Below are 11,172 nucleotides of genomic sequence, written 5' to 3'. Positions count from 1 at the left end.
CAAGAGGAAAAAAGCAGTTCAGTGACCAAAAGCAAGAAAACAAGCAGCCCTCTTATCCAGAGTATTTAGCTAACAGCTACTCACCTCTCTGCTGGTTTGGAGGGAGAAAGGAAGTGGAAATTTTGCAGCGCAGCTGAAGGCTGTTCCTGACAGAGCGGTTGGCTGGGTGCACACCTGCAGAAGGGCTCGCGTGCTCCGCTGGAGACACAGGCGTGCCACAGCCCCGTGGGGGGAAGAAAAGTGTTAAACGTGAGAAATGGAGAGAGGAGGAAGGGGAAGGGGGGAAGGGAAGGGGAAGGGGAAGGGAAGGGGAAGGGAAGGGGAAGGGGAAGGGGAGGGAAGGGAAGGGAAGGAAGAGAGAAGAGAAGAGAAAAGAGAAGAGAAGAGAAGAGAAGAGAAGAGAAGAGAAGAGAAGAGAAGAGAAAAGAGAAGAGAAGAGAAGAGAAGAGAAGAGAAGAGAAGAGAAGAGAAAGAGAAGAGAAGAGAAGAGAGAGAAGAGAAGAGAAGAGAAGAGAAGAGAAAGAGAGAGAAGAGAAGAGAAGAGAAGAGAAGAGAAGAGAAGAGAAGAGAAGAGAAGAGAAGAGAAGAGAAGAGAGAGAAGAGAAGAGAAGAGAAGAGAAGAGAAGAGAGAGAAGAGAAAAGAGAAGAGAAGAGAAGAGAAGAGAAGAGAAGAGAAGAGAGAGAAAGAGAAGAAGAGGAGAGAAGAAGAGAAGAAGAGAGAGGAGAAGAGGAGAAGAAGAGGAGAAAAGTGAAGCAAAGCGAAGCGAGGAGAAGACCGTAACAAAGAAGCAGAAGGACAGATAGGACAATGAACTTTTTCTTGCTCCAGTGGTCAGAGCTCCTTCTTTTGCTCCTTTTCTACATGCTACTCCCTGCTGCATTTGAAAAAATACCACTTTCTGGCCTAGACTCATTGCTGCCAACTGCCCGTAGGTCGACACAGGGAGTGCTGGATTATCAGGTAGCTTCAGCCTGTCCACCTTGTCCTCCGGTTCTTTGGTAAAATTGGTGTGCTTGGATCAAACGGGTAAGCTGTCCATTTGTGAATAACACAACTTGTCGTGCTTTGTAGAAAATCAGGGCAGCAGTTGACATACATATTTTTATTCCTCAACTCCTGTAGGTAGTGTGAGTTTATACTTAGCTGCTGTTGCTTTTTAAAAAAAAAGTTTTACAGTCACGCGTTTCAAAAAAGTCAAACTTTTCCATGTCAAAGCCATTATTGGCTCCAGAAGGGCTCCAAAACTTGAAGACAATCATATGAAATGGAAACCTGTTCAGCTCAATGCAGACCACTGCCTCTCCCTCAAATACTGAAGAGGCTCGACTACCTGGCGATGTTGGAAGGCGGCGAGCAAAGACATGACGGTCAGTCTGATGTCAAGAAACTTGGCAAATATTTTTTTTACCTGCAGGGACCATCTCACTGCAAAGGAGGGGGAAGTTAGTTATTCTTCAGTCCTACCTACTTCAGCTGCACTCGTGGCAAAGGAAGCCATTCCCGGTAGGAACGGGTGCGCATCCTCTGTGTTTCTCAGGAGTGGTGTCGCGTGGGGTTTATGCGCTCCTTTCTTCTCTTTTGCCCATACTGGTCCAGAACTCTTCATCTTCGGTACTCCAGAAGCATCCCGGGATGTGAGCTGCGAGTAAAACAACGGCAGGACCCGGTGTCCCCAGGTACCTCTGACAGACATAGAGGCTGTTTCTGGACATGATCCACGTTGCTGGAGGTGGACACACACTTGTATTTTATATTCTTCTTATTGACAACAAAGGAAAGAAGGACAGAAACCCCACCTCTCCCTGATGCACTGGCAAGGACGTCACGCGCCTGCGGGCGGTGGCAGCCGGCAGGCAGCAACTCTTCGTACGGACCTCTTGGTTCTCTACGGGAAGTCCCACAGGACGTCTCGGAGCCTGTAGCGCCGGCATGCTGCAGCCTCTCCTGTCTGTTGATCCTTCGCGGTAAACAAGAGCCCTCGCCTCGTCGCAGAGGCCGGGTTGTTTATTTCTTCAGAAGATGACAGGTTGAATCATGCGGCGTCACAAAACCGGAGGTGGTGGTTTCTCAGTCCGGGTGGGGAAGATCGTGAACAGTTATGTCAGGTGCCTCTGTCAGATGGACGGTCTCCTTTTCAAAACAAAGAAAACGTGAAAACGGGCTTCCCAGAACCGATGAAATATCTGAAAACCAAACAGATTTTAAGTAACAATTTGCATTTATCAGCTGTTCATGGGATATATCCTTCTAGAACGACCTTCTTCCTTGCCTAAACGAGCTGCTGCCAGAAGAAGGTGAGCAAAGACACTACCGAATGGTAGCAGAGGAGCAGGAGGTATCAGTGAATGCTTTTACTTGGTATTTGGTGCCTGGAGTGCCTGGAGTGCCGCGGCGAGGACTGCGAGCCCTTAGCCCCCACCGCACTCCGCAGGGGGAAAGGCTGCTCCTTGTTCTCCAGCGGTTCAGCCGGTGAACGGGTCAGGTGGTGGAGGACACCCAGTCTGAAAACACCGAGTCTCTGCAAGTCGTCTGTGCGAAGGATACGTCTTTTTCCGAGCCCATCAGTAGGAACAAGCTCCTCATCTCTCTAAGCGCTTCCAGAAACGACAGCAGAGCAGGCATTTCCAGGGAGGCAAGATGCCAAATACCAGAGGCACAACACTCCATCTGTTGCTGTGGGTGGTCCAGTCGCCTCCTCTTCATCTCTACAACAAGTTTGATGGTACAGCCGAGAGCTCTCAACTGATTTCTTTGGCAGCTGCATCTCCTTCCCTCCTTTGCAGACCAGCTTTCTTTTTCCAGGCTGCGTAAAGTGGAACAGCAGCGCAACGAGTCCTGCCGGTTACTAGGAAAATCTGCTCTATCTGCTTCATCATTTTCCCCTTTCCTTTTTTAATTAGGAAAGCACAAAGAGATGAAATGATCTCCTTTCTGCTGCGAGGAGTAATGAACATATGATTATAGTAGTACATTAGCTGTCCTACTTGATTTTTTTCCCTTTTACAGTATTGCTTTGGCATCCAGATCCGCTCTCTATCCATCTGCTTTTTTCTTCGGAGATACAGGCAAAAGCCATGACAAAGCAAACGCTCTCTGCACGGTTTGCACTCATCAGAGCTGTCTTCCTTGAGCTCCTGGCTCCAGCAGGAGCTGATGTAATTAATGAAGGGCTCATTCATGCCTCTTACCTGAATGACTGGTTCATAAGGGGATAGTCTTCGTCAGGACCTGTTGATGTTGCCCAAAGTGAAAAACTTGTTTTTTCCTAGGTTTTTAACGCCTGACAGCACCTCAGATGCATGTTGCAGTGAACCAGGTGTTGCATAAACCTATTCGGGGCTGGGCTAAGAACTCGTGCAGCAGCCGCATCACAGCAGCTTGCTGTCAATGGTGGCGATGACTTCCCAGAAGCAAAAAATCTATAGGCAATGCCTGCAGTACTCTTATTTTTCTGGGTTTTTTTGACAAACACATTTAAATTATTTTTGCTCACTTTTGCCTATCCACCAGGTTCTTATAAAATGTCACAGTGGGGGAGAGGAGGAAAAGGGAGTGAAGGTCTCGGTGCTGTTCCACCTCTTGCTGCCATGACCCAGGAGTGGGCAGGAATGCCAACGTCTCGTCTTTCCTCCCGGGGCACAAATCTTCTGTGAGCTTCCCCATCAGCGAAGGAAGGTCTAGAGCAGGAAACTTCAAAGGATTGAATCACAGTGATCTTGACCATATAGTCTTAAGATTAGATAAGTTTCCTCCGCAGGAGATCTCTTGGTCTTCCACTTGGCCAGAGGGAGAACGCAGTGCCGCGCTAGTAGAATAAAACGCCCTGATGGTATTCCGGTTGAAATATTCAGATACAGAGGCCACCAGCTAATTGGAAAACTAATGCTGCTGTTTATCGTCTTGAAAGAGGAGAAAACAATCCCTCGGGGTTTCTCAGATGCAAATACGGTCCACCGCTGCCAACAGCTCCTGTGATAAGCACAGTGGTGGCTTGTTCAACTGCTAGAAAAACTCTCGCAAGAGAAAAAAAAAAAAAAAAAAAAAAAAAAAAAAAAAAAAGGCTTGCCAATGTGACGCCCGTCTACAAGAAAGGCCGGAAGGAGGATCCTGGGAACTACAGGCCTGTCAGCCTGACCTCTGTACCGGGGAAGATTATGGAGCGGTTGATCTTGACAGTGCTCACAGGGCACCTGCAGGACAACCAAGGGCTCAGGCCCAGCCAGCATGGGTTCATGAAAGGCAGGTCCTGCTTGACCAACCTGATCTCCTTCTATGACCAGGTGACCCGCCTAGTGGATGAGGGAAAGGCTGTGGACGTTGTCTACCTGGACTTTAGTAAAGCCTTTGACAGCATCTCCCACAGCATTCTCCTGGAGAAACTGGTGGCTCGTGGCTTAGACAGGTTTACTCTTCGCTGAGTGAGGAACTGGCTGGATGGCCGAGCCCAGAGAGTCGTGGTGAACGGCGTTAAATCCGGCTGGCAGCCGGTCACAAGCGGTGTTCCCCAGGGCTCGGTTCTGGGGCCGGTCTTGTTCAGTATCTTTATAGATGATCTGGATGAGGGGATCGAGTGCTCCCTCAGTAAGTTTGCAGATGACACCAAGTTGGGTGGGAGTGTTGATCTGCTGGAGGGCAGGAGGGCTCTGCAGAGGGATCTGGACAGGCTGGATCGATGGGCAGAGGCCAACTGTATGAGGTTTAATAAGGCCAAGTGCCGGGTCCTGCACTTTGGCCACAACAACCCCAGGCAACGCTCCAGGCTTGGGGAGGAGTGGCTGGAGAGCTGCCCAGCAGAAAGGGACCTGGGGGTGCTGGTTGACAGCCGGCTGAACATGAGCCGGCAGTGTGCCCAGGTGGCCAAGAAGGCCAACAACCTCCTGGCCTGTATCAGGAATAGTGTGGCCAGCAGGAGTAGGGAAGTGATTGTGCCCCTGTACTCAGCACTGGTGAGGCTGCACCTTGAATCCTGTGTTCAGTTTTGGGCCCCTCACTACAAGAAGGATGCTGAGGTGCTGGAGCGTGTCCAGAGAAGGGCAACGAAGCTGGTGAGGGGTCTGGAGCACAAGTCTTATGGGGAGCGGCTGAGGGAACTGGGGGTGTTCAGTCTGGAGAAGAGGAGGCTGAGGGGAGACCTTATCGCTCTCTACAACTACCTGAAAGGGGGTTGTGGCGACGAGGGTGTTGGTCTCTTCTCTCAAGTAACTAGTGATAGGACAAGAGGAAATGGCCTCAAGTTGTGCCAGGGGAGGTTTAGATTAGATATTAGGAAAAATTTCTTCACTGAGAGAGTGGTCAGGCATTGGAACAGGCTGCCCAGGGAGGTGGTGGAGTCGCCATCTCTGGAAGTGTTCAAAAAACGTGTGGATGTGGCGCTTCAGGACATGGTTTAGGGGACATGGTGGCGCTGGACTAATGGTTGGACTTGATGATCTTGAAGGTCCTTTCCAACCTAGTGATTAAAAAAAAAAAAAAAAAAAAAAGGTCAACAGACTCCATAATAGGTTTCCTGGAATGATCCTTCCGGAGAGGCAATCTGCACAATTAGTGCTCTTTCGTATTAATCATGCAGAATCAGGCAAATTCAAGGCAAGTGGAGAACACAGGAAGCAGGATAAAATTTCCGTGTTTTCACATAATAAAATAATTTAATACCACCAGCCGGGAGGGCTTCAGGTGGCTTCTGCACGTAGATGTCCAGACGAGCTCGTTAACGTCATCCAGCTGCTTCGCAGGGCAGATGTGCCGGTGTTTTACAACCTCCCACTCCCAAGAGTAACACCGCGCAGGGCAGCGGCCGCGCTTGGCCGTCCCGTGCAGCGACGGGGCTCAGGGCACCTAGAGAGCTGGCTGAGGTAGCCGCCATCGTGTAAGGGGTGCAGAGTCCCCTAAGTGGCAGGTCCCAGCCTCGTCGGCCAAAATCTGCATTTTTTCCCTTGGGGACCGCGCCGAGGACGGAGCGAAAGCCAGCGCGGCGTTTGGGTGATGAGAGCAGCACGTCTGGAACGAGAGGGGCACCCGACTTCAAAAGTGAACGTGCGGCGTGCGGTTGTCGTTACCGCAGCTCCGCACAGCTGCGAGATGTCCCGTCAGATGTCTCCGGCGGTTCCACACGTGTTGTCGTCGTGCCCTCGCTGGGGTAAATGGCAGGATGGGATCTGGAACGCTGGGATCTTGGGGCGCTGCGAGACGCTCGGCGTCAAATGGTGCTGCCGGAGGCTGCGCCGGTGCAGACATCTGGTGCCCGTGTGGGACAGCAGACCGCCTGGAGCCGTTTTCTGTGAGCAGTTGAAGCGCGGCGACGGCTGAGGTGGGGCCGATGAACCGCTGCAGGGACCGGCTCCCGGCAAAGCTCCAGCTCGGGGCCGTCGGCTCCGCGACCTGAGACGCTGCGGCTGCAGACCCCAGGGCAGCAAACAGGACCCCACGCCACCGAAGCCTCCAAATGAAACCGAAACAGTGCGGCGCAGAAAGGCGCCGGAGGAAAGGGGGCTCGGCGAGGACGGGGAGCCACGTCTGCGGCGTCCACGGGTGCCGGCGCGCTGCACCATCGGGCTGCGGTCGGCGGGATGCTCTGCCGCAGGAGTATGGCTGACTCTGCCAGAATGACCTGCGCAGGGAACCAGAGTAGATGGTGAAGACGACCGTTATCATCCCAGCGTCAGCAAGAGGCAATAAGCGTCACCGCCGACGCGCGGCAGCTCCCGCGGCCCTCGCTCACCTCCTTGGTGGGCGGCAGCCGGTTTGACGGTTCCTTTGCAGCTGGCAGCCCCTCGCCGCTCCTGGTTGCTCGGGCAGAGCCGCAGCCAACGTTCAGGCCGCTGAGCGGGTCCCTCGAGCAGAGGCTGGCACGCGGCACGTGCCCGGGCTGGAAGTAGGCGGTGTGACCGGGGGCGACAGCGCAGCGCCGTGCTCCCCGGCTGCGCGGCACGCCGAGGGGGAGGATTGCTTCCTCCAGCGGTGCAGGAGGAGCTCTGCAGAGCGCAAGACTTCGGTTACCGTCGTCTCCTACTCCCCTCGAACCCCAGCCCTGACGCCGGCAGCGGTAACGACTCTGCACCAGCAACGAGCGCGGATGAGCCGCACCGCAGCCGGCACCCCGCGACGCGCCTCACGGGGAGAGAAGCGTCTGCCCTTGAGCTGGCCGGCGGGCAGCGTCCTCGCCAGGGCGCAGCGCGGTCTGGCAGCTGACCAGCCACCCGGGCAGGACGGGGTTCTGCCCGAGCAAGCCCCCCCCTCCCCGCTAAGCCGAGCTGCTTCGATGGGGCCCCGTACGCCCAGGCGCCCGAGCTCCGTCCCGGGGGGACCCTGGTGGGCACCGGTGAGGGACGCGCGGCTGCGCATCGTGGCACGAGGAGGTGGGGCCGTGGCAGTGTGGCACGTGCGATTCCCGCGGTTTGTGTGTCTGCTCTGCTCCCAGGTACGAGGAGGAACCTCCGCAATGACCTGCTGGTAGCCGCCGATTCCATCACCAACACCATGTCGTCGCTGGTGAAGGAGCTTCATTCAGGTAAGAGTTAATTTAGCGGCATAAGCACGCAGCGGAAAACAGAGAGCTCGAAGCCACAAGTCGGAGGGTTGCCTTTAACTTTAGTTTTTATAAAAGATATTTAAAGGGTAATGCGAGATTTCGTGTTCATTTTTTCAATGATAAAATGAAAAATGGTTTTTATAGCTAGCATCTTCGAGAACTCCAGATACCTGCTAAACAGGCTTTCCACCGGTTTCGTCGCCGACAGTGTCAGCAATACTCTGCGGCTACAAACGCGGCTGCCAGCACCCTTGGCGGCTGACGAAGCAGGCTCGCGCCCAGCCCCGCGCTCCCGCTCACACCGATCCGTGCAACAGCACCGAGCGGCTTTTCCGGAGTAGCCTGCGGGCGCGTCCCGGACCGCTTACTAGGCAGCAGAGGTGCCGCTTTCCAGTCCCGCTTCTGCAGGTCAGAGCTCCTTAACAACACCAGCCGGCCGGTCAGAAGCCGGGCGGGTTTGCAGGTGAGGCTCCCCAACCCCAAACGCAGTGACGGCGATGCCCAAGCGGCGGGCGAGACCCCTCTGCGGTGAATCCCCGCTAGATGCCGAAATCACTAATACGTAGTGAATCTACGTGAGGCCAGTTGCAACAGAGGATTAAACAGCGATGTGGAAAAAAGATAATTATTCCCTTCGTGCCTTCGCACCGTGCCTGTGGAGGTAACACCCCGATGGGGCTGGGGCGGCTTCTGCTGTAGTCCAGGGACGTGTCCCGTGGCTCTCGAGCGCTGTCAGCGACGGGGTGCACCATCATTTAGGCTTCCGGCAGCTTGTTTGTGGGCTGTCTTCTCTTTTAAGAAGTAAAGCATTCTGCGTTCAGACTGAACCTCACGGTCTCCGTTCCGCGCCTCCCCCAGCCCCTTGCTGTATCCGGGCGCTGCAGCACGTAATCCCCCCATAAACTTGCCAAGCTCTGTATTAAAACCAGTTAGGTTTTTTGTTCCCGCTGCCCTTAATGGAGGAGTCACGGTTATAAGCCGGGTTGATATTTTACTGCTAAGCAGTAAATTCAGCCGCTCTAAGCTCTGTGCCGCGGCTGCAAAGGCAGCCGTGAGTTAACAGAGGCTTTCATGGGCGACGGCAGCATCGCTGGTGCCGTCGCAGTGTGTCTTCAATAAATCTCGGTGCTCAAGACGCGCCGTGCTCTTCCCCCAGGCTGCAGCCCGGTGAACAAACCTTCTGCCCAAAACAGATGCCTGCAGTAGCTTTTTTTTTTGTGCTTTTACTAGAAGAGCACGTTTGCGGCCGCGTGGCTGATGCTCAGGGTCTGGCCCGGGGTGGCTGGTGGCAGAGCTGAAGTGTCGGCTGGACCCGCGGCTCTCCTGCCCTCCTCCGAAATCCCTGAGAGTTTGGCAAATGCGAACAGCCCGGGCGTGCGCTGCCGGCGGCCCCGTCAGGCTCGTCGGGGACCGCGCAAAGCGGTTACGGCTCACAAGGGAGTGAGCGCGGCGTTAATTACAGCCTCCTGCTTGAGGATCGGCAGATGCTAAGGGAGGCTCCCTTGAAAGGATCTGAAGTCGCTTCGTTCGTGTAAGTTGGGAAGAGCATGAGTTATCCTCAGCTGACGAGAGTCGGTGGGATTTAACACACATTGTCCCCGAGGCAAGCTGTGGGAGCGGCTGCCTCCCCCAGCCCCGGGCTCGCCCGGTATAGCTGCAGGCGTTGTGTTTTGGGCGTTTCGTGAGACGCCGGTGCACACACCCCCGCGCCTCTGCCTCCCCGCACCCTTGCCCGAGCTCGGAGAACGGATTCCTTCGGAAAGGAGCCGCACGCCGGAGGAGCTCTGGCTGCGCCCCTGCTCCTGGGCTGGTAGCCTAATGCCCGGCACCGACCGCGCTTTTACGCCCGCTGAGCTGCTTAAGGTCCCCGGGGAGCAGGCGCGACGCCGCGGGGGGCGGCTCAGCCCCCGCCCCGCAAAACTGCTGGGCGGGAAGCGGCTGGAGGAGCCAGAGCGGCTGCTGGGCGCCGGGTCGCGTCTCCCGGAACTAAACCCGCGTCTGGTTTTGTCAGCGATCTCTCCGGCACTCGCGTTACGGACGCGCCGGCAGCCGTCGCCGAGTCGGCAGAGTGCGAGTCCCAGAGGTCCCGCCGGTCCCGCCGCCGCAGCCGCAGCGCCGGCAGACGTTTGTAAGGTCCCCGGCGAGCAGGTCAATTCAGAACGCTCCAGTTCTCAAGTCGTGCCTTTTGCTGCAGGGCTCTCTCCCTCCCTTGGCTCTCGCAGGCAGGGCAGCAGGCGGGAGCGGGACTGCCGCTCGCAGTGACCGCTGCCCGCTTACACGGCTCTCGCTGCAGTCTTGCACGGAGGGATACGAGCCCGCGCCCGCGGAGGAACGTGACCTTCTGCTCCCGCGCGCTGCCGCATAAATACGAGCCTGGCCATAAACTCTCTGCCGCTTAACCGGAGTTAAATATCACGAACCACCAGCTCTCGGGCGTGAAACGCGCGCCTGTCCCTGGGGGCGCAGCCTGCCCCCCGTTCGGTGGCTCTGCCCCGCCGGGAGCATCGGCGGCACTGAACACCTTGGGTGGGCAAACCCTGCCACGCCGGGAGGGACCCTCCGAGGTTTTCACCCGTTTTTTCTTCCCCAGATCTGACCTCAGCCCGGATGGCGTGGCTCCCTCCCCAGCGCGGGCGTTGTGCAGCTCTTCGTGTCTTACGGTGCTGACGTAAGAGCGCAGCGGGGACTTTGGTCCCGATACCACCTGGGCCAGGTGGTAGTCCACTGGTAGTCCGCTCTTGTGGGCAACGTAGGCGCTGCTTCCAGCTAGCACTCTACAGCCTCTAACGATCCGATTGGGGTGGCATGGGCACTGTTTTGCCACCGGCAGGGAGCAGGCACCGTGCCATGGGCAGGATGATGATGCTTCCATCCAGGTTCTCCTTGGAGCCGGAACACTTGTCCTGCTTCCCCTGTGACGACAGCCATGCCGGAAAAGCCAGTTACCAGCTGCCGCAGAAAAGTTCCCCAAGCATCTATTCTGTCACCTACTTGTCTCACGTTTGCTTTTTTTTTTCTTTTCTTTTTTTTTTTCTGAAGCAGAGGAAGAAGATGAAGAAGAAACAGAAAAAATGCAGAATGGAAAGGACCGAGGTAAGGGGACAAAGTACCGTCTCTGAGCTGTAAAGCGTTTTCCAACTTGCTCCTCGGCAGGAGCCGTTTGCCGTCTCCGTTTGGCGTCCCGGGGGAGCGCAGGCGGCTGCGGGTGGAAGCAGCCCGCCTGGCCGCTGCTGCGGCACCACCGGCAGGCACGGCCCAGGTTTACCTGCCGGCTCCGGCCACCGCCGTGCTGCCGGGGCGCTCTCTCCGGCATCTGCCACGGCTTGAGATGACATCGTGGCCAGGGTTTCTTCAACGCGTGTATTCCGCTTTCAGGAAAGTTTTTCTTCCAGCGACGGTTGTGCACAGAAATGTGTAAGAGGAGGAGGAGCGGCTCCGGGTGCTGCGAGGAGCCCAGCTCAGACGAACGTGTGAGGAAAAAACAAGGCGTGGGCTGGTTACTGGTGGAGTTCCTGATGGTGGGACCGTCCCCTGCTGACCCACCGCCTCCCGTCGGCTCGGCTGGCCGAGTGCTCAGAACGACCCCGCCGAGGGTGGTCCCGTGCAGGCGGTGCCGTCGGCCCGGCCGGGTTTGGCAGGAGGT

At 56.0% G+C, this 11,172-nt stretch overlaps 1 protein-coding gene across 8 annotated transcripts in view; it reads left to right on the top strand.

The window, feature by feature from the left end:
• DTNB (dystrobrevin beta) overlaps positions 1 to 10,891 on the top strand; it is a gene marked incomplete at its 5' end in the record, with an annotated part of 196,188 nt that extends 185,297 nt beyond the window's left edge. For 5 of the 8 annotated variants that reach the window (XM_081998024.1, XM_081998022.1, XM_081998021.1 and 2 more), the window contains 2 exons: positions 7,419 to 7,508; positions 10,569 to 10,891. In XM_081998024.1, the coding sequence (XP_081854150.1) occupies positions 7,419 to 7,508; positions 10,569 to 10,648 (170 nt within the window). In that variant the 3' untranslated portion in view covers positions 10,649 to 10,891. The remainder of the gene's footprint in view (positions 1 to 7,418; positions 7,509 to 10,568) is intronic. The other 3 variants (XM_081998026.1, XM_081998025.1, XM_081998023.1) reach the window with 1 other exon arrangement.
• Positions 10,892 to 11,172: the final 281 nt, after the last annotated feature.

The sequence above is a fragment of the Phaethon aethereus genome, assembly GCF_964289735.1.
Source record: "Phaethon aethereus genome assembly, chromosome: 3".
In the NCBI taxonomy this organism is placed as follows: Eukaryota; Metazoa; Chordata; class Aves; order Phaethontiformes; family Phaethontidae; genus Phaethon; species Phaethon aethereus.
The sequence above is the reverse complement of the archived record's forward strand: the minus strand, read 5'-3'. Positions and strand labels throughout refer to the sequence as shown.